The sequence below is a fragment of the Nerophis lumbriciformis genome, linkage group LG25, assembly GCF_033978685.3.
Source record: "Nerophis lumbriciformis linkage group LG25, RoL_Nlum_v2.1, whole genome shotgun sequence".
Classification (NCBI taxonomy): domain Eukaryota; kingdom Metazoa; phylum Chordata; class Actinopteri; order Syngnathiformes; family Syngnathidae; genus Nerophis; species Nerophis lumbriciformis.
In genome coordinates this window covers 14,165,443-14,188,727 of record NC_084572.2, presented here as the reverse complement: position 1 = coordinate 14,188,727, position 23,285 = coordinate 14,165,443, and the positions used below count along the sequence as shown (strand labels likewise).

General features: G+C 41.6%; 2 protein-coding genes and 1 long non-coding RNA gene across 5 annotated transcripts in view; 1 reads left to right on the top strand and 2 right to left on the bottom strand.

Moving 5' to 3' along the window:
• The first annotated feature begins 530 nt into the window (after positions 1–530).
• The window catches only part of LOC140679814 (uncharacterized), a 33,167-nt gene continuing 10,412 nt past the window's right edge, over positions 531–23,285 (top strand). Inside the window, exons 1-2 of the long non-coding RNA XR_012051164.1 lie at positions 531–693; positions 2,483–2,570. This is a non-coding gene — a long non-coding RNA (uncharacterized lncRNA). The remainder of the gene's footprint in view (positions 694–2,482; positions 2,571–23,285) is intronic.
• The window catches only part of LOC133621631 (beta-1,3-galactosyltransferase 1-like), a 50,340-nt gene continuing 34,662 nt past the window's right edge, over positions 7,608–23,285 (bottom strand). For both annotated transcript variants that reach the window (XM_061983840.2, XM_072916062.1), the window contains one exon: positions 7,608–9,318. In XM_061983840.2, the coding sequence (XP_061839824.1) occupies positions 8,196–9,318 (1,123 nt within the window). In that variant the 3' untranslated portion in view covers positions 7,608–8,195. The remainder of the gene's footprint in view (positions 9,319–23,285) is intronic.
• LOC133622001 (uncharacterized) lies at positions 18,339–22,646 on the bottom strand. 2 transcript variants are annotated; one of them, XR_009817729.2, is made up of 7 exons: positions 22,268–22,646; positions 21,957–22,177; positions 21,300–21,475; positions 20,841–20,915; positions 20,332–20,446; positions 19,393–19,583; positions 18,339–18,509 (listed from the first exon to the last, which is right to left on the bottom strand). XR_009817729.2 is itself a non-coding variant. In XM_061984510.2 (6 exons), the coding sequence occupies exons 2-6, from the start codon at positions 22,126–22,128 to the stop codon at positions 19,471–19,473; spliced, it is 651 nt and encodes a 216-aa protein (XP_061840494.1). In that variant the 5' UTR covers positions 22,129–22,177; positions 22,268–22,646; the 3' UTR covers positions 19,378–19,470. The 2 variants fall into 2 exon arrangements, 1 of the variants encoding a protein (XP_061840494.1); XM_061984510.2 differs by lacking the exon at positions 18,339–18,509 and having other exon boundaries at positions 19,378–19,583.

Here is a 23,285-nt window from a genome sequence, read left to right as displayed (position 1 = left end):
GTTTCTTGTCACATAATATCATCATCATAATTCAAGGTTGAGTCAGAGGATGCTTGTGGATTTTGTCTTGTTAAAGCTTGTCCTCTGCTGGACGAAAGAGGAATAACCACAATTTGACTCTTATAGGGAAAGATTATTCTTTATTTGTCACACAAATGGGCAAATATGTCACTTTCAAAACAGTCAAATATTTAACAAAACATATTTATACACACAATAAAATTAGTGAATACAGTTTGATCTGACTCTTGGTGTTAGAATTCATGTGCATTGTTACTTCACGGCACTTCATTATAAAAAGTACTTAAAGGAGTTTCAAGGTGCACTAAAATTGATTCGATGCATTTTGGGGGGCGCAGTTAAGAGGTGGCCACTAAGGTCTCAAGCCCCGGATGTTTTTTGAATTTTACTTTTGAAGGGAGGAGGGAAACATGCATTAACATGCAGTACCGGAGTTCACCAGAAAGGCCGCAGCTGCGTAAAGTAGCCTGCATACCCTGCTTGCCTGAGCCTCCCCTGAAGAAGAAGCGCTTCAGCAGCTGAGCAGGGCATGAATATTGGAGAGGTTATTTTTCTACAAAAAGTAGGGCGACAGTTCGATAACGACGTCAGCTGTAATGAAGCCTATTGTGAATCTTATTTGAACAATGCTTGCTAAATGTTAGCTTACTATCACTAAAGTTATGTAACAAGGTAAGTGAATTAACAAAATAATTATACAAAACCAGTGAAGTTGGCACGTTGTGTAAATCGTAAATAAAAACAGAATACAATGATTTGCAAATCCTTTTCAACTTATATTCAATTGAATATACTGCAAAGACAAGATATTTATTAATGTTCGAACTGAGAAACTTTTTTTTTTAATGCAAATAATCATTAACTTTGAATTTAATGGCAGCAACACACTGCAAACAAGTTGGCACAGGGGTATTTTTTTTACCACTGTGTTACATGGCCTTTCCTTTTAACAACACTCAGTAAACGTTTGGGAACTGAGGAGACATTCTTGCTTGATGTATAGTTTAAAGTTAAAGTTAAAGTACCAATGATTGTCACACACACACTAGGTGTGGCGAGATTATTCTCTGCATTTGACCCATCACCCTTGATCACCCCCTGGGAGGTGAGGGGAGCAGTGGGCAGCAGCGGTGGCCGCGCCCGGGAATCATTTTGGTGATTTAAGTCCGGGGTGTCCGTTGTGGTATTTTAGGCTTCATAATGCGCCACACATTTTCAATGGGAGACCGGTCTGGACTACAGGCAGGCCAGTCTAGTACCCGCACTCTTTTACTATGAAGCCACACTGTTGTCACATGTGGCTTGGCATTGTCTTGCTGAAATAAGCAGGGGCGTCCATGATAACGTTGCTTGGATGGCAACATGTGTTGCTCCAAAACCTGTATGTACCTTTCAGCATTAATGGCGCCTTCACAGATGTGTAAGTTACCCATGTCTTGGGCACTAATACACCCCCATACCATCACAGATGCTGGCTTTTCAACTATGCGTCTAGAACAATCCGGATGGTTCTTTTCCTCTTTGTTGCGGAGGACACGACAATTTGAAATATGGACTCGTCAGACCACAGAAAACTTTTACACTTTGCATCAGTCCATCTGAGATGAGCTCAGGCCCAGCAAAGCCGGCGCCTTTTTTGGGTGTTGTTGATAAATGGCTTTCGCTTTGCATTGTAGAGTTTTAACTTGCACTTACAGATGTAGCGACAAACTGTAGTTACTGACAGTGTTTTTTCTGAAGTGTTCCTGAGCCCATGTGGTGATATCCTTTTACAAACTGATGTCGCTTTTTGATGCTGTACCGCCTGAGGGATCCAAGGTCACAGGCATTAAATGTTACGTGCAGTGATTTCTCTAGATTTTCTGAACCTTTTGATATTACAGACCTTAGATGGTGAAATCCCTAAATTCCTTGCAGTACCTCGTTGAGAAATGTCGTTCTTAAACTGTTCGACAATTTGCTCATGCATTTGTTCACAAAGTGGTGACCCTCGCCCCATTCTTGTTTGTGAATGACTGAGCATTTCATGGAAGCTGCTTTTATACCCAATCATGGCACCCACCTGTTCCAAATTAGCCTGTTCACCTGTGGGATTTTTTGATGAGCATTCCTCAACTTTCTCAGTCGTTTTTGCCACTTGTGCCAGCTTTTTTGAAACATGTTGCAGGCATTAAATTCCAAATGAGCTAATATTTGCAAAAAATAACGACATTTTCCAGTTTGAACATTAAGTGTCTTGACTTTGCAGTCTATTCAATTTATTATAGTTTGAAAAGGATTTACAAATCATTGTATTCTGTTTTTATTTACGATTTACACAACGTGCCATCTTCACTGGTTTTGAGGTTTGTACGTACATGTGTGACGGTCCAGAAGTGTATGTTGCAAAATGAAGCTCCATACTGCTGTCGTTTCAACATATCACTGGCATTAGGTGGATTATGAATCTATTGTATTACAGTGTCCTGCAAAACAGTGCAAACTGTGAGTCCACTTGGGTCACCGGATTCTCCCTTGGAAGGCTTCACAGTTCAGAGCACTTCCTGGAGGTAACCGCACATACCACTTCTCGCCACCAATAAGCGCAGTTGCATCACTTCAGTCATGATTTAATGGATGTTTGTTTTCCACACGTTACACATGCTTACATGGGAATAATGCAAATACCTTCATGAAAACATATTTATGTATACATGCAATCTAGTGCATTTTGTCTGCTTTAAAGTGGACAGAATGTGAATGTTTGAGCTGCCAGTACCACTTTGTACAGTAAACGGCAGTATTAGGTAATAGCTTTTTCGGCCACTGGATATTCTTCTCTGCTTGCTGTATTTTTACTCAAAAGCTCCCCTTGAGGGGATTCGATCCCCGCTTCCGCCATCCTAGTCACTGCCGTTGTGTCCATGGGCAAGACACTTTACCCACCTGCTCTCAGTGCCAGCCACACTGGTTTAAATGTAACTTAGATATTGGGTTTCACTATGTAAAGCGCTTTGAGTCACTAGAGAAAAGCGCTATATAAAATATAATTTATTGATTGAGTGATTGAAAGAAACAAGGTACTTTAATTATTTACATTGACCACAATAATGTTTTTTCTGTTCATTGTTTGGTCCCAATCTTAATTACAGGTGTAAGATTATGAGTATGCACAGAAACTGGTGTAAATTAAAATCGTGCCTAAAAATAATAGTAATTTTATTGCCATTTTATATTATTATTTTATATTAGATACAGCATATTATTCATTATTGATGAATGTATCATTACAATGATAATACTTTTAATACCATACTACAATAACCCATTATTGGATTATTTTAAATTGTTTGTAATTAATATAAAAAATTGTATTATTGTAAAAATGAGGACTGTTCCAAATCCGATACAGATTATCCACGAATGAGCTCGGTACCAATACCGATCACATGAATGAACGGTCCATTTTGCCATTTATGTATGGTGAGTGCTATTGATAGCTTAAAAAAATCAACACAATATTTTCAGTAGTTTATTTGGTTTTATTACAAACAATCGTTTGAGCAAAACAAAGTCAGCAGTACACAATAATTAAACAGGAGCAAAAACTAATATCTACCAGGGCTGCACGATAATGGGCAATATAATAATTATGATTATTTCTATAAATATTAAAATGACGATTATTAATCATTATTATGTACTCCGTTAGGTTTAACAGTTTTGTGGGGGGTTGAATGTTACACAATCATGTATTTTTTAATTAAATGATTTTGATAAAAAGGCTAGCTAAATGTCCATATATTTAAAGACAAATCTCCATTTTTGTTAATTATTGGTATCACCGTGGTAGTTTTTTCTCATTATGGGATGCCTTTAAAACTATTTTTCCATTTCTTTGCTTTTTTATGTTGCCATAAAAAGCAGCCACATGTCATGGGTGGCCCACGTGTCCTCAATTGAACCCTCCCGCTGAACTTACTTATACATTCGATCGTTTGTAGTGTGAAAGATGTATAATAAAAGACAAAATACGAAAATATAGTTGGTTAGTATAATGACTGTGGACTCTGGTGTCATAACACGATGAGGTACTGTACAAGGGGACATGTGGCTGGAGTTAGTTTGGGTTTTTATTTGCAGAAATTTTCAAATTGTCCTACCTCCCGGGGCTATTGCTTCTTGCAGTAAATTTGACACCTGTGAACTAGACATAGTTCTAGGGTTGTACAATGTACCAGTAGTACTAACAAAGTACCGTGGTACTATTTAATTAAAAACGGTCGTATACCGCTTTTGAAAAAACTTTTTTTTAAATTTTTTTCCCATCAACATGATGTGCGCCGCGGTGACAATGCTGGCATATAAGCCGCGGCGCATGTTAACACATGCACACACAGTACTTGCAAACTGAAATAGTGTAAATACTGAAGAGGCAGAATGAACGTAATTTGGCTTTAAACTACGGTTGTCAAATCACATTTTGTTCATAGTTAACTCAAAATGTCTTCGCGATAATCGCAGCTATATATAATTTTTCATCATTAGTGAATAGCTGCACTCTATTTTGAAGCCGTAAAAGTGTGTGATTAGTTTGAGAAAGTGTCTTGACATGTTTTCATGTTAGATCGACTGTTTGCAAAAAAAAAAAAGTCTCCTTCGACTTCCTGCTGACCGTTTTTCATTTCTGTTGGGCTTTTATGTCTTACTTACTAAAGCAGTCACAGTAACAATCTAAATGTTATGTTATCACTGCACCTTAACCATAATCTAAACACGGAAGTGAAGCAACACCCACCTCTGCACGACGCACACAGCAGGCGTTTGCTGCAGGGATGTCGTCTCTTCTCACGGCAGAAAAAGAGTCCTTTCTTGTCGGGAGAAAAACTTGCCAAGGCTTTGAACCTGATCTTTGCATAATGTAGCCTTTCCTTTGTCCATTTCTGCTCGCTTGTGGTTCAGCAGTAGCAAGTGAATTGCAGCCAAGTTCCCCCGCTACTGCGTGACCGAAGAGTCAAAAAGGATGCGTGTGCGTTAATCGCCCGTTAAAAATAATGTGTGCCATTATTAAAATTTCTAGTTAATGCGTTAACTTTGACAGCCCTACTTTAAACCTAACGATAAAGGTGAAGCTATAAACACTGAAGCGCTGTTTCGCAAGCGATGCTTTGAAACATAGCTAGCTAGCCAGCGACTAACGTCTCTCTGTAGTATTTTAGCCTCTTCTAAATCACTAATCCTCGTCTCCATGGCGACTAACTACGTTTCTTAGAAGTATCACCCTTGCAAGACGAGGAATAGCTAAACATGCTTTACGACACACCATAAGACAGGGGTGCCAAAGTCATTTTAGCTCAGGGGCCGCATGGAGGAAAATATATTCCCATGTTGGCCGATTGGGTAAAATCATATCATAATAACTTAAAAATACAATTACGACAACTTCAGATTGTTTTCTTTGTTTTACTTCGGACTAGGGCTGGGCGATATATCGCGGGTTTGTCTCTGTGTGATATAGAAAATGACTATATCGTGATATTCGAGTATACGTTCTCACGCAGTTGCTTTTAGCTGCTGGCATTACACTACAGGCTCTCTTCGCTCTTTCCTGTGTCTCCTTCTCACAGACAAGCAAGCGCACATTCTTACACATGACACATATACGCCCTCGCGCAGCAAAGAGGTAGCAGCATGGGTAACGTTAGCTGTGATGCTAGCGCAGCCGTGCAAGTAGAAATACGAGAGAGAGGGTGCAAATCTGGTAACAAATGAAGGAATAATGAATTCCCCCAAAAAACAGCAGGGGGTCCATCGTCTGGCGGTGGTTTGGCTTCAAGTGGGAATATGTCGAACAGACAACCGTAATTTGTCAAGTGTGGGGCAAAAGCGTTGCTATAAAAAGTAGCATTACTGCTAATATGTAGCATCATTTGAAAAGTCACCCGCTAGAGAATGAAGAGTGCTTACTCCGCATGTCAACATCTCCGTTCGGTGCCACACGCCCACACCATCAAAATGCCGAGGCAAACATTTCCAGATCATAGTGATTTTTTTTGGTTGTGATTTCCTTCTCTGCATGAAAGTTTTAAAGTAGCATACATTAATGCAGTATGAAGAAAATAATGTTTTAATTTAGACACATAGAATCATCATACTGCTGTGATTATATGCATCAAGTGTTCATTCAAGGCTAAGGCAAAATATTGAGATATATATCGTGTATCGCGATATGGCCTTAAAATATCGTGATATTAAAAAAAAGGCCATATCGCCCAGCCCTACTTCGGACCAAAATAGAACAAGCACATTCTGAAAATGTACATATCACAAATAATCCTCTTGACAAAACACTTTCAAGATAGTTGAAAATTCTGAGGAAAAAAATTAGTGTAGTTTAAAAACACATGAAGAACACAATGAACCCATCTAGGATTGAACAAAAAAACAAAATAAAACATAAATAAAAACTCTTCTCAACTATCTCATTTGTCTTTCCACATATTAATCATGGGCTAACTCAACAAACCACACAAACCGAGGTAGATACTATTCAAGAAGGTTGAGTTACTCCCTGCCTTCGAGGCATCACTGTGTATCGATAGAAAAATAAAAGCTGTGCAATGTGTGAACAATTTCAATAAACCAGACATAAAAACTTAACAGACTGACAGTATTGCAGTAAATCACACACTTTCTTTGAATTTGCACATAAGACAGTAATTTTCACAGAACCATATCAAGGTGCAGTGTCTCATGCGGCATTTTAAGTGGACTTACCAATTGTTTATTTTACTCCTGCTTGTTTTACGTTGGGTCGAGAGGGAGGAGTCACAGCCCCGCTTTACCATGTAACTCTTGCTCGGTATAATTGTTCGCCATGGTATAAACTATATACCTAATTGCTTTTGTGACATCCAGTGGACCCAGTGATCCGGCCCACGGGCCGCATGTTAGACATCCCTGCTGTGGGAGGATACAATAGCTCACCGCTAACAGCAAGCTAGTGCTCCTGAGTGTAAACAAAGAGGTTGGTCTATCCAGATATTGATTGTAACGATGTAAAGTACAAATGCCGTATCTAATTGGTACAACAATGATTACTTTTTTTTTTTTTATCACCACAAAGACTTTTTTCCTTTTAAAAATTGTTATTATGTATATAAACTCAGGAAATACGTCCCTGGACACATGTCGACTTTGAATATGACCAACATATGACCATGTAACTACTTGGTATCGGATTGATACCCAAATTTGTGGTATAATACAAAACTTATGTAAAGTATCCAAACAGAACAAAAAAACAAAAAAAACATGAGCAGCATGAGACGACCACCGCACCACTAAAGTCTGACTAAGTGCATATTACATTTTAACAGATGTGTAGATAGAGCATGTTAAAACAGAACTACTAAATATTAATGGTAAATGAATAAACAGGTTAATACTCAATTTTCTATCGCTTGTCCCTCATAGTTTTGACAAAATAATACAATAAGAAATGACAAAATATGTTTTTGCATATGTTAGCAGCCAAATTAAGTTTGCTCACTTACTACTAAAAGAGAAGTTGTCTAGTATCTTTACTATCTTATTTAATGCAAAAATTGTTCTTTGATTGCAATAAGAAACATAGGTTTAATTTTTTTGTTAAAATAAAGCCAACAATGCTATTTGTGTGGTCCCCTTTATTTAGAAAAGTATTGAAACACATTTTGGTACCGGTACCAAAATATTGGTATTGGGACAACCCTAACATGTACATTATCATCAGCCAACACTTACACAGAGCCCAGGAAATCATCAAGGACCATATATAGAAAATGCAGAGCCCATTTTTGGTGGGATTTGGGCAGTTTTGGGTTTTTTTCTGCGTAATATTCTAATCTGAGACGTGTTTGTTTTGTCAACAGCCAATAAAAAAGGAGCCAAGTCCACAAATGTCCCCCGTGTTGCACTTTGGACACCCTAGCCATAAGTTATTTTTACCCTTCCGTATCGCCTCCTTGGCGGGGATGGTGGTTGTGTGAAAGAGTATTCCGTATCAGGACACAAAAACACTCAAGACTCGGATCTCCTGCCCTGTTGTGTTGGAAATAATTGTCGCAGATATTCTATACATGCACTAAACCGTGTCAGAGTGTGGAAGTGCTTGGTTGTGCTCAGTGTATATTTACTTCAGTCTTCTTGGTGCTTCAACAAGGCGGTCCTGGCGTTTTCCTAAGGTCCATCCAGTAGTTGATCAGCTCCTGAGGGGACCGCAGGATGTAAGTGATGATCCTGGAGTATTCGCAGCGATTGTATTTAGTGTTATAAGCCTGAAATTGTGATGCATCGGGCGGCGGTTTAGGCGCCAGTCCCAGCTGCTTCATGCACATTCCGATGTATGCGTCCTCGATGTTGAACGGCCGAATGGTTTTGGAGATTGCAACAATCTTTGGCGGGAGATCGTTTGAAAATACATAACCCATTCCCAGAGTGTATGTGGGGTATTTGGGATTGGGGTACATCTCCTCAGGGACATACCATTTGGAGCTCTTTACACGAATGACCGGGATGTCCCACATAATCCTCCCAGTCAAGTAGTTAGTTTTGGGGATGCTCGGCTTCTGCAGCATCAACACCAGGTTGTCGATGTTAAGGAACATGTCCGAGTCCACCTTCATGGCGTAGGTGGCCGTTGGGCAGCGCGTGGCCAACCACTCCATGATAACCATTGTCTTGATGGTCAAGTTGAGGTAAGAGTCTACAAAGTTGCTCTGTATCAGGTCGTGGTGCAGCTTGTTCTCCTGAAGTACTTTCTGCTGCTGTTCCGCACCTCCAGCCAGGCCCAGCATGAAGAGAGTCAAGATCGTCTCACCTTGGACTGGGTTCTCTTTGCCCCAAGTGAGGCGGATGGCGTCCCGGGCTTCCTTGTTTCCGGGCGCCACGGGAACCATGAGCACCAGAAAGGGCGTGTTGTTTTTGCACACGTCACCGACATCCATGATGAATTGATAGTTTGGCGCGTAGGCCTGGTGGTACAGAGTACGTGCTGTCAACGTTGTGTATGTGTATGTGCTGGACATGGTCTCAGGAAGTTTGTCTGCTTTCGCGAGATGATTTGGATCGACCCGGAAAGGGGGAGGGAGCTTGCCTTGGTAGCTCTGGTTTATTAGCTTTTCGTAGTGCTGACGGAGTAGAGACTTCTCCCACCAAGGTGAGGAAGGAATGGAGTGGATGTAACACAGGAACAATAACGCCATACTCAGTAAGAGCAGGAACTGAAACCAGGACAGAATCTTCTTTGGAAGACATGGAGGACTCATTGTGAGCAGTCTGCAAAACAAAAGAGGTCACAAGGGGAATATATTATAAACGGAGGGCAAGAATAGATTTAAAGAGCCACATGTACTTTAGAGTAGTCGGTGTACAACTTGTATCGCAGTATAGATTTAATGTCCATGGAAACTGACTCGACATTGGATTCATTATTTGAGGAAACAGTTCTGCAGACCATCTATTGTCGGCATGGTGACCTCCTGCCGTGTTGTGCTAGCAATAGCATGGAGGCTAAGATCACTTCTCCGTTTTGGCCAAAACACCTAAAACAAAGTTAGACCCGAAGTAAATAAAGATTATTGAACCACTAGTAGTAGAGTTGTGGCTTTTGGCTTTTTTGAAAGCTAAAAATATTTCTCCCTGTCTACTTGTTGCAAAAAGAAATGGTCACGATTAAAGGGGAACTGCACTTTTTTGGGGGGGAATTGTGCCAATAATCCATAATTCTTATGAGCGACCCAAACATGTCTTTTTTAGTGCATTCTAACTTATAAATAAATGTAAATAAAAGTCTGCAGACAATGGGAGCCATGACGTCAGTGTGTCTACTGCGTTTATTCCGACCATAAAACCCAATAAGTAACCATACAAAATGCGCCAGTAATACTCCATTTACATTTTGTGACCTGAATATTAACCAAGTATTAGTGATATTGGTATAATATGCTCTAACGTTAAGGACCTACATTTAGTGGCGCATTGAAGAGAGAGGCAACTCCCTTATGCAGCTGTATTGATATCAGCTGATAAGCTTCTTTATCGCCTCAGAGCTCGTAAAAGTTTATTCGAGATCACAAATTATGCCTCTTACCTTGATAGTAAAATTATGTGGAAATAAACTGAGAAGTTCGTCAACTTTGATCGTCAATTTAGATCTGGATATGACTAAAAAGAGACTAGAAAAATGCTGGTTTGCAACCATTCTTTTTTCTTTTCTTTTTTAACCCTTTGCAAATATTATGAGTCAATCTTCATCTAAACGGGCTTATATCACCATCCTAATAGTTGGCATCCCAGTGAGAGCAGACATTGTAAAGTGAGTGGTCTTTTAATATGTTTGTTGGCTCTCATGATGTCTGCAGTGAGTAGTAGTCATTAGGCAATGTGTTAGGAGGAATGCAACAGATGTAGCCGAAACCGTCAGGTATTAAAGTAAACACACAGTTCTGGCTCTAAGAATAACAAATTGCATACTTTTTTGAAGCCCTAATGAACCTCTTTGGATTAGTAGTCATTATGGTTGTACGGTATACCTAAAGTACAGCAGTATGAATGAATTAAAAAATGTACTATACTGTCATTGAAAAATACCGGTACTTTTTTTTTCATTGACATGATGGTGACAATGCTGGCATACAAGTCACGGTTCATGCTAGTCAACACCGGCACACACAGCACTTGCAAGCAGAAACAGTGTGAAGACAGAAGCGGGAAGATGGATGTATTTTGAATTTAAAACTAACAATAAAGGTGGAGCTATAAACACTGAAGCGGCACTCTGCAAGCAGTACTTTAAAACATAGCTAGCTAATAGCTAGTTAGCAGCTAACATCTCTTTTTAGTGTCTTGGTTACTTCTAAATCACTAATCCTCGCCTCCTTGGCTACAAATAAAGTATCTTTCTTACAAATATCATCCCTGCAGGACGAGGAATAGCTAAACAGGCTTCACTACACCCCCAAGGAGGATATTATAGCTCACCGCTAAAAACAAGCTAGCCCTCCTGAATATAAACACAAGGGTGGTTCTGCATAGATATCGATTGTAACGTTATCCAGTACAAGAGCCGTATCTAATTGATACTACAATAATTATATAAATATTTTTTTATCATCATAAAATCTTTTTTGATTTTTTAAAATGTTTATTATGTTTATAAACTCAGGAAATATGTCCCTAGACACAGGAGAACTTTAAATATGACCGATGTATAACCCTGTAAGTATTGATATCATGTTGATACCCACATTTGTGGTATCACCCAAATCTATGTAAAGTATCCAAACAACAGAAGAATACATTTTGGGTTTTTTTGCTCAAAAAGGTTAATTATGTCTTCTTATTCATATACTTTTCAAATGTTCTTGTAATCAGACAATATATTACGGTATATTAGATGGAATTTTTACCTGACATGTTTCGACTGTCCACCCAAGAGTGACCAGGAATGGAAAAAGGACAGTCCCCGGCATACTTGCCAACCCTCCCGAATTTTCCAGGAGACTCCCGAATTTCAGTGCCTTTCCCGAAAATCTCCCGGGACAACCATTCTCCCGAATTTCTCCCGATTTCCAGCCGGACTTAAGGCACGCCCCCTCCAGGTCCGTGCGGACCTGAGTGAGGACAGCCTGTCGTCACGTCCACTTGGCCAACCAAAAAGTAACCACAGAACACTATACCGTATAGTGTTCTGTGGTTACTTTTTGATTGGCCAACGGTTTACGTTGTATTGCGCACCCTGACAGCAAGTGTGGGAGTCGGTTCTGAAGTATGAAGTAAAGAGACGTAACTTCGTCACCTCGCCTGGTTATTGACTCCAACCCAGAATATTACATTGCCCATACTTACGCTCCTTCAAAGGCTGTGCTACTGGCTGCAAAGCATTGCACTTTCAAATACAACAATGAGTAGAGAGGAGTGTTGTGTGTGTATGTGTAAATAAATGAACACTGAAATTCAAGTATTTATTTTATTTATATGTATGTATGTATGTATGTATATATATATATATATATATATATATATATATATATATATATGTGTGTATATATATATATATATATATATATATATATATATATATATATATGTATGTATACATATATATACATATATATATATATATATATATATATATACTGTATATATACAAACCCCGTTTCCATATGAGTTGGGAAATTGTGTTACATGTAAATATAAACGGAATACAATGATTTGCAAATCCTTTTCAACCCATATTCAATTGAATGCACTACAAAGACAAGATATTTGATGTTCAAACTCATAAACTTTATTTTTTTTTGCAAATAATAATTAACTTAGACTTTCATGGCTGCAGCACGTGCCAAAGTAGTTGGGAAAGGGCATGTTCACCACTGTGTTACATGGCCTTTCCTTTTAACAACATTCAGTAAACGTTTGGGAACTGAGAAGACACATTTTTTAAGCTTCTCAGGTGGAATTCTTTCCCATTCTTGCTTGATGTACAGCTTAAGTTGTTCAACAGTCCGGGGGTCTCCGTTGTGGTATTTTAGGCTTCATAATGCGCCACACATTTTCAATGGGAGACAGGTCTGGACTACAGGCAGGTCAGTCTAGTACCCGCACTCTTTTACTATGAAGACACGTTGATGTAACACGTGGCTTGGCATTGTCTTGCTGAAATAAGCAGGGGCGTCCATGGTAACGTTGCTTGGATGGCAACATATGTTGCTCCAAAACCTGTATGTACCTTTCAGCATTAATGGTGCCTTTAATGGCAGACTATCAGCTATTGTCCGCCATGTATGTCGAGCGATTACTCAACGTCTAGTTTTGTACTGCATAACTATTGTGAAGCCATGAAGTGGTTGCGGCCGTCAAGTACGACCGCCAATTTCAGCCGACAAGCACAGTGTCCTGACCAGATATCAAGATCCCTCGATCAATTGTTGTAACATGTTCTTTATCACACGTCCATTAAAGATATGATTCATGTATGATGGCTCAGGTGTGATTCACTCCAATAGAGCTACGTCTAACAGCTGCTGATGGTGAGGCGGGGGCAGGGTTAAGGGGGGAGGAGTATATTTATAGCTAGAATTCACTGAAATTCAAGTATTTTTATATATATATATATCCATCCATCCATCTTCTTCCGCTTATCCGAGGTCGGGTCACGGGGGCAGCAGCTTAAGCAGGGAAGCCCAGACTTCCCTCTCCCCAGCCACTTCGTCCAGCTCCTCCCGGGGGATCCCGAGGCGTTCCCAGGCCAGCCGGGAGAGATAGTCTTCCCAGCGTGTCCTGGGTCTTCCCCGTGGCCTCCTACCGGTCGGACATGCCCGAAACACCTTCCTAGGGAGGCGTTCGGGTGGCATCCTGACCAGATGCCCGAACCACCTCATCTGGCTCCTCTCGATGTGGAGGAGCAGCGGCTTTACTTTGAGCTCCCCCCGAATGACAGAGCTTCTCACCCTATCTCTAAGGGAGAGCCCCGCCACTCGGCGGAGGAAACTCATTTCGGCCGCTTGTACCCGTGATCTTGTCCTTTCGGTCATGACCCAAAGCTCATGACCATAGGTGAGGATGGGAACGTAGATCGACCGGTAAATCGAGAGCTTTGCCTTCCGGCTCAGCTCCTTCTTCACCACAACGGATCGATACAGCGTCCGCATTACTGAAGACGCCGCACCGATCCGTCTGTCGATCTCACGATCCACTCTTCCCCCACTCGTGAACAAGACTCCGAGGTACTTGAACTCCTCCACTTGGGGCAAGATCTCCTCCCCAACCCGGAGATGGCACTCCACCCTTTTCCGGGAGAGAACCATGGACTCGGACTTGGAGGTGCTGATTCCCATCCCAGTCGCTTCACACTCGGCTGCGAACCGATCCAGTGAGAGCTGAAGATCTTGGCCGGAGGAAGCCATCAGGACCACATCATCTGCAAATAGCAGTGACCTAATCCTGCAGCCACCAAACCAGATCCCCTCAACGCCCTGACTGCGCCTAGAAATTCTGTCCATAAAGGTTATGAACAGAATCGGTGACAAAGGGCAGCCTTGGCGGAGTCCAACCCTCACTGGAAACGTGTCCGACTTACTGCCGGCAATGCGGACCAAGCTCTGACACTGATTATACAGGGAGCGAACTGCCACAATAAGACAGTCCGTTACCCCATACTCTCTGAGCACTCCCCACAGGACTTCCCGGGGTACACGGTCGAATGCCTTCTCCAAGTCCACAAAGCACATGTAGACTGGTTGGGCAAACTCCCATGCACCCTCAAGGACCCTGCCGAGAGTATAGAGCTGGTCCACAGTTCCACGACCAGGACGAAAACCACACTGTTCCTCCTGAATCCGAGGTTCGACTATCCGGCATAGCCTCCTCTCCAGTACACCTGAATAGACCTTACCGGGAAGGCTGAGGAGTGTGATCCCACGATAGTTGGAACACACCCTCCGGTTCCCCTTCTTAAAGAGAGGAACCACCACCCCGGTCTGCCAATCCAGAGGTACCGCCCCCGATGTCCACGCGATGTTGCAGAGTCTTGTCAACCAAGACAGCCCCACAACATCCAGAGCCTTAAGGAACTCCGGGCGGATCTCATCCACCCCCGGGGCCTTGCCACCGAGGAGCTTTTTAACTACCTCGGCAACCTCAGCCCCAGAAATAGGAGAGCCCATCACAGATTCCCCAGGCCCTGCTTCCTTATAGGAAGACGTGCTGGTAGGATTGAGGAGGTCTTCGAAGTATTCTCTCCACCGATCCACAACATCCGCAGTCGAGGTCAGCAGAGCACCATCCCCACCATACACGGTGTTGACACTGCACTGCTTCCCCTTCCTGAGGCGGCGGATGGTGGTCCAGAATTGCTTCGAAGCCGTCCGGAAGTCTTTTTCCATGGCCTCCCCGAACTCCTCCCATGTCCGAGTTTTTGCCTCCGCGACCGCTGAAGCCGCACACCGCTTGGCCTGTCGGTACCTGTCTGCTGCCTCAGGAGTCCCATGAGCCAAAAGAACCCGATAGGACTCCTTCTTCAGCCTGACGGCATCCCTCACCGCCGGCGTCCACCAACGGGTTCTAGGATTACCGCCACGACAGGCACCAACCACCTTGCGGCCACAGCTCCAATCGGCCGCCTCGACAATAGAGGTACGGAACATTGTCCACTCGGACTCAATGTCCAGCACCTCCCTCGTGACATGTTCAAAGTTCTTCCGGAGGTAGGAATTGAAACTCTCTCTGACAGGAGACTCTGCCAGGCGTTCCCAGCAAACCCTCACAATGCGTTTGGGCCTGCCAGGTCTGTCCGGCATCCTCCCCCACCATCGCAGCCAACTCACCACCAGGTGGTGATCGGTAGAAAGCTCCGCCCCTCTCTTCACCCGAGTGTCCAAAACATGAGGCCGCAAATCCGATGACACAACTACAAAGTCGATCATGGAACTGCGGCCTAGGGTGTCCTGGTGCCAAGTGCACATATGGACACCCTTATGTTTGAACATGGTGTTTGTTATCGACAAGTCCAATAACAGAACACCACTCGGGTTCAGATCCGGGCGGCCATTCTTCCCAATCACACCTCTCCAGGTTTCACTGTCGCTGACAACATGAGCGTTGAAGTCCCCCAGTAGAACGAGGGAATCACCCGGGGGAGCACTCCCCAGTACTCCCTCGAGTGAATCCAAAAAGGGTGGGTACTCTGAGCTGCTGTTTGGCGCGTAAACGCAAACAACAGTCAGGACCCGTCCCCCCACCCGAAGGCGGAGGGAAGCTACCCTCTCGTCCACCGGGTTGAACTCCAACGTGCAGGCTTTGAGCCGAGGGGCAACAAGAATTACCACACCAGCCCGTCGCCTCTCACTGCCGGCAACGCCAGAGTGGAAGAGAGTCCAGCCCCTCTCAAGAGAAGTGGTTCCAGAGCCCTTGCTGTGCGTCGAAGTGAGTCCGACTATATCTAGCCTGAACTTCTCCACCTCACGCACTAGCTCAGGCTCCTTCCCCCCCAGCGAAGTGACGTTCCACGTCCCAAGAGCCAGCTTATGTAGCCGAGGATCGGACCGCCAAGTGCCCTGCCCTCGGCTTCCGCCCAGCTCACACTGCACCCGACCTCTATGGCCCCTGCTATGGGTGGTGAGCCCATTGGAGGGGGGACCCACGTTGCCTCTTCGGGCTGTGCCCGGCCGGGCCCCATGGGGACAGGCCTGGCCACCAGGCGCTCGCCATCGTGCCCCACCTCCGGGCCTGGCTCCAGAGGGGGGCCCCGGTGACCCGCGTCCGGGCGAGGGAAATCTGGGTCCTTGGTTTGTGTTCTTCATCGAGGTCTTCAAGCTGCTCTTTGTCTGATCCCTCACCTAGGACCAGTTTGCCTTGGGAGACCCTACCAGGGGGCATAGAAACCCCCGGACAACATAGCTCCTAGGATCATTGGGACACGCAAACTCCTCTACCACGGTAAGGTGGCAGCTCAGAGAGGAGTATATATATATATATATATATATATATATATATACAAACCCCGTTTCCATATGAGTTGGGAAATTGTGTTAGATGTAAATATAAACGGAATACAATGATTTGCAAATCATTATCAACCCATATTCAGTTGAATATGCTACAAAGACAACATATTTGATGTTCAAACTGATAAAGTTTTTTTTTTTGTGCAAATAATCATTAACTTTAGAATTTGATGCCAGCAACACGTGACAAAGAAGTTGGGAAAGGTGGCAATAAATACTGATAAAGTTGAGGAATGCTCATCAAACACTTATTTGGAACATCCCACAGGTGAACGGGCAACTTTGGAACAGGTGGGTGCCATGATTGGGTATAAAAGTAGATTCCATGAAATGCTCAGTCATTCACAAACAAGAATGGGGCAAAGGTCACCACTTTGACAACAAATGCGTGAGCAAATTGTTGAACAGTTTAAGAAAAAACTTTCTCAACCAGCTATTGCAAGGAATTTAGGGATTTCACCATCTACGGTCCGTAATATCATCAAAGGGTTCAGAGAATCTGGAGAAATCACTGCACGTAAGCAGCTAAGCCCGTGACCTTCAATCCCTCAGGCTGTACTGCATCAACAAGCGACATCAGTGTGTAAAGGATGTCACCACATGTTTCCAAATTGTTTTTGGAAACTGTGGACGTCATGTCCTCCGGTCCACTAGCGACGCTGAGATCATTATTCATGCGTTCGTTACGTCTCGTCTCGACTACTGTAACGTATTATTTTCGGGTCTCCCTATGTCTAGCATTAAAAGACTACAATTGGTACAAATTGTTGCTGCTAGACTTTTGACAAGAACAAGAAAGTTTGATCATATTACGCCTATACTGGCTCACCTGCACTGGCTTCCTGTGCACTTAAGATGTGACTTTAAGGTTTTACTACTTACGTTTAAAATACTACACGGTCTAGCTCCGTCCTATCTTGTCGATTGCATTGTACCATATGTCCCGGCAAGAAATCTGCGTTCAAAGAACTCCGGCTTATTAGTGATTCCCAGAGCCCAAAAAAAGTCTGCGGGCTATAGAGCGTTTTCTATTCGGGCTCCAGTACTATGGAATGCCCTCCCGGTAACAATTAGAGATGCTACCTCAGGAGAAGCATTTAAGTCCCATCTTAAAACTCATTTGTATACTCTAGCCTTTAAATAGCCCCCCTGTTAGACCAGTTGATCTGCCGTTTCTTTTCTTTTCTCCTCTGCTCCCCTTTTCCTTGTGGAGGGGGGGGGGGCACAGGTCCGGTGGCCATGGATGAAGTGCTGGCTGTCCAGAGTCGGGACCCGGGGTGCCCTGCAAAAAATGTTCTATAGAATTTCTAAAGAATATCTCTATAGAATTTCTAATGAACTTTAGGACCGAAGTTCTATAGAATTTCTAAAGAATATCTCTATAGAATTTCTAATGAACTTTAGGACCGAAGTTCTATAGAACAGGATTCTAAAGAATGGTTCTATAGAACATGGTTCTAAAGAATGGTTCTATAGAACAGGGTTCTAAAGAATGGTTCTATAGAACAGGGTTCTAAAGAATGGTTCTATAGATCTCCTCTAAAGAATAGTGCTATAGAAGAAAGTTCTAAAGAGTAGTTCTATAGAACAGGCTCCTATGGAATGGCTTTCTGTGGAATACGGTTCAGAATGATGTAGAAATGATTGGGCAGGCATTCTACAAAATCTGTGGTCTAACACTGGCAATGGAGAAAGACAAATATTGCAGTTGAATGAATGTTGACTTGTATTTATTATATACATGTAACTCAAATCTTGATGTACCGGTAATAAATAAATGTCAGCAGCATAAATCAACATGATCACCGCGCTTCTCCGACTGTTAGAGACGGCTAGACGTCCAGCAGAATTTGTTTCTGAGGCCTTCTTTTTTTCCCATTTTCTGCGCAATGTTCAGTTTCACTCCAATGATTTTCTTTATCACATTTGCTTCACTTGAGGGATGGAGCTTCTTCACAAAATCTGAAAGATCAATAAAATATACCAGAATTAGTGTCTGCAGACACCAAGACACTAGCTGTCATGCAATGAGTTACACTATGGCATTTTTCAGCTCGATAAAGAGAGTGATGTCTATCATTTAATAAATGCAATGGATAGTCAACACACTGCATACATTGCATATCACGCGTTTCTATGCTGTAAGGCACTTGCACTGCTTGACGCACACAAAATCATATGTGGTGCAATCATGCCAGGCTTTACGAACTGCAACAAATCTGTATCAAATTCTGACAGTGCATGTACACTATTCATTAGCTATATAGAAAATCCATTCAGTGTGTGAAATATTTTTCAAATTATTTTCAGGATTTCACTTTCTTGTGAATCTTGTTGTGTACTTGATGGGTGTCCCCAATGGCGTTCGAACAATCACGAAAGTGCATTAATAGAATTCTAATAAAAATATTTAACTTCAATCTGATTGAAACCATATCCACATCGGGAAGGGGATCTGACACATTCCCTATCTAAAAGTCGTTCACTTCTCAACTTGCAGCAGAACTCACGGAAATTCCCGACGCTAGTTGTTAAATAGTAAGGCGGAGAATGCCGATATAAGATATCAAACGAGAAAAAGGTGTAGATATCCGTGCGCTGCGGTTTTTGCTTTGTCACTTGATGTTGGTTTCCGACGAGATCAAAGCTAATGTGACCACCCATGCCTATAAATCTGTCAAAACGAACATCTCGCAGTCAATTCATGGACCAAGCAGACTGGAAGCTATGGATATCTATACTTCATGCCAAACGATCACGGAACGACTTGGAGATAGGAAAAGGGTCAGATCCACTTCCCTGATGTGGATATGGTTTTAATCAGATTGATTTAACTTATACTCACCAATAATAGCAGACACTTTCTTGTCATCCAGTTTTGGTTTCTCATGCTTATCCTTAAAAGCATTGGATTTTTTTCCTGTCAAGCTGCTGTTGGCCAGCTCCTCTCTGGCAGAGCGACAGCAGGACGTCGAGCTGATAGTATTGTTGCCTGACGTGATAAGTCGTCCATCTTCATTAGCAGGCCAGGAAGTCCTTTAATAGAAAAAAGTACATTGTGATGCAGACACAATAAAAAAAAAATACATTAATAACATGAAGCTGGCGATATCCAAACCGCTCGGCTCTAACCCCAGCTATCATAATGTAAGGGTATTTTGATAGGAATCTTGTTCAAGTCAAGGGAAACATGGTAAGGAAGCAATCAAAGATGAAAAATATATATAACCATATATATTAATTCATCCTGACCACGCGAAGATTTTATATTTGTCGGTCAAGTATTAATCAGATATCCAGCTGAGACAAAATATCAAGAAGGAAGGGACGTAACTCTTGCTAATATAAGAGAAACACACAAAAACGGACGGACAGACAGACAAACAAACAAGTACCATATGTCCTCCCCTTATTTAGAGGGGAGGACATCACAACTTAGGATGTTGTATATGCAACAGTTCTGAAATTATCCCAAATCATAAATGGATTTTTATTGGAAAAAAGGGGCATAACTCTGGAAAATATTGTCCGAGACGACTCATTTTCGATAGGCTTCTTGTTACACTAAGATAAATAGATGTAACAAGTTTGGTTTCCGTACATGAAACGATTCTGTAAATATTGCGGTGACGGATGGACAGCCGTACATGACGACAATACCCGTAGGCCAAAGTTAGATGAAAATACAGTAATAAGAAAGTTATTTCATACATCGACATGTAAGCATATTTTCCATCAACCTATGATAATTACAATAACATACTTCTAGAATAAGAAAACCTACCTTCAACAACCCTCAATGCATCTCGAAGGGATTTGTTTTCCTCTCTCAACTGGAGGACTTCCTTCTTCAGGGATTCCATTTCTGTACATGTATCTTTCGGTGAAGTTCTTCCCAGCTGAAAATGTCAAAATAGTAAATCAAATGAAATAATTTGTATTATGATTAATTTGGGCGCTCATATGTTTTCCGGAAGCAATTTGTCCTGGATACGGCCCTGACAGCACCATATAAGTTTTACATGTATAAGCAACCTTGTAGGCACATTAATTTGAATATGCTACATGTACATGTAGCAGTAAGCCATTCACACAGTAGGCACTGTTCATCAGGTATTTGTAGTGTTATTTTCATATAAGTAAAAGTATAAACTTGTGTTTTAAACCAGTTGCCAGGGATGCAATTTTTACGTCCTCGATTTCAAATGAATGCTAGGCACTTGTGATTGTTTGCCTCGAGAGGGTGCTTTGATTAACCAATAAAATCCTATTCTATTCTATTCATGTACTCACAGCAGCAAGTTGGGCCTTCAATTGTGCCCGAGCATCATATCCCACAGCTGTACGGCTTACTTTCCTCTTTTTCTTCTGAAAAATCAAGATTAACAAGAAAATGTGTTCAGTTCTTTTATATGCCATTGAAGTGAAGAAATATGTTTGCAGAAATGATAGATTTTCGAGTACATGCAGAAAGTCTGTCAACACCTCAATTTGTCTTGAATATTATTCTGTCTGAGTTGGTCGAATTGAATCAAAATATTCAATAACTTTAAAGCCTACAATGAAACATGATTTGATTAACTTTTATGATAAAGAAAAACTGACAAGGTACTTCAAAAGTATGGGATTGAATCCTACAAAACCTCACACAGTTGAAACACCACTGAAATAGTGAGTGAGTGAATTAACGTTTAACGTCGCTTTCAACACTATTTCGGTCATATCGCGACAACACCACTGAAATAAAAGTACCTGCTGTCTGTCAGATAGAGTCTCCTCGTCACTTTCATCCTTGCTCTCACTGTCTGATGACCAAGACTTTGGCTGTTTGTTTCTCTTGCCTCTGCCATATTCCAAATCACCAGTAAGGGGTACATCCTTGCCATCCTGAGCGGCTTTCAAATATGGCGTCAGTTCACGTGTGTCTTCTGTGTAAAAACAAATATGTGCCACATTAAGCTAAATTAAACTGTACAGTTAGTCATACATTTCAGCAGCAGATTGTTATCACTAAATTACTTTGGTATACCTACAGTTCTGATGATTCAGAAATTCACCTCAGCGAGAAACAAATTTCACCTTACTTTCCCTTATTTACAGGCTTACAGCCATATTAAAAAATTGTCAAGGTTAAGTCTGTACTATCATGACAATCACCTCAGCATTGCAGATTGAAACATTCAGTATACCAGGGCTGCACTGATGAGAAATTACTATCAATCATGGAAGAAAAAAAATTATATTAATTAAATTTAACTTTACATAAACAAAGTCAAAAGTTCAAGGTGTAAAATCAGAAGTACATTAAATATATCTATATTAAATATATCTATATTTATATGTACTTCTGGTAAAACGTATACTTTTTACTGAATTGAATTGAAAAGTTTTCAACTGTTTATTAATTACCACCAAATCTCAGAATTCTTGCCACGTATTTGGTTTGTGACTGCTTCCTTCCTCCTGCTTTGTTGAGTGGCCATGGAACTTGGACTTCTTCATCACTGTCCCAATTTTCTCCATTCATCTTCTCTCGAGAACCGCTCGTGGTTAATATACTATATTTCGTCTCGATGATCATCCTCCCCTTGCTTCCGTTTGGCGACCTGACTGGGGGCCAAACTCCTTCTCTGTGTGATCACACAAGCCTGACGTTACAAACAATGGAGGGATGATAATAATAATAATAATAATAAATGAGGCTAGTTTTGCTAGCTCACCATTTCCGCCCGTGCCTCGAAGCTGCTGTTTGGCTCAACGTTAGCCCGCTTGTGACGTCTCGCATCGCGCCTCGAAGACCCTAAACCTAAATGTGATGTTTAAGCCAACAAAGTTACCGTCAATGAACTCCGACGTGACTTGGGCAGCTTAGAAAGAGCGAGTGAAGTCAACATGGACGTTGTGGCCGCCATCACCAACTCAAACTGCCCGCGAAATCTGCTTTGCAACTACGGCAAGCGCGAAGGGGAAAAATAAATAATTAAAAAAAAAAGTTGATTTGAAACATATTCGCACTTATTAGTGTCGGATATGAGAAACATTGATACAACGCGATTATTACCAACTATACATGAATTTGGTTGTGATTGCAGCCTTAAAACAGTTTTGTTATTTTATAACAAAGCGAGAGCAGTTCTATCTATCGTGTTTGGGGGGGGGGGGGGGGTTGTAATGTTACGGCGGGAAAAGTAGTAAACTAAATATAACATTGAACCATGCTTTTGAAAATGTATACATTTAAATCCTGGCAAATACTGACTTTTAACAATATAAATTGTTACTTACATGAGTTCGGTAAAGTGTTTTCCTATTGGGCTCCGTGAAGAAACGTGTCTGGGCTTGTTCCACAGCTGCATGCAGGTACGTGGGCGGGTCCTGACGTTTTAGGTCTGATTTAAACCTTTGAACTGAGTTTTGCTAAATCAATTTATGTTGGAAGTCCAATAAAATTAATTTTATCACATAAAAAAGTAAGTTACGAAAATATTCACACTTTTTACTTATAGATAACTCAAAAACTCTAAAAATAAAAATAAATTGATTTATTGGAATAAATATACTTTTAAAAATAAAGTCTGCCGAAGTTCTGGGTGTCCGCCTTGAAATGACACCTCACAATTTTGAATGATACAAAATTAACATTTTCATAATTGAGGGAGACATCCTGCATTGTTCAAAAAACAAGCTCAAGTCTGGTGAATCAACTTAATGAGATTAATCAATGCTATGGTGATAGCG

Excerpts from the sequence above, each read along its gene's own strand:
- LOC133622001 (XM_061984510.2), bottom strand. The coding sequence starts at position 22,128 with ATGATCATCGAGACGAAATATAGTATATTAACCACGAGCGGTTCTCGA. Across the intron at positions 20,916-21,299 it reads CTCTATCTGACAGACAGCAG|AAGAAAAAGAGGAAAGTAAG; the intron begins GTACTTTTATTT and ends TTGATTTTTCAG. Across the intron at positions 19,584-20,331 it reads TGCATTGAGGGTTGTTGAAG|GACTTCCTGGCCTGCTAATG; the intron begins GTAGGTTTTCTT and ends TTTCTATTAAAG.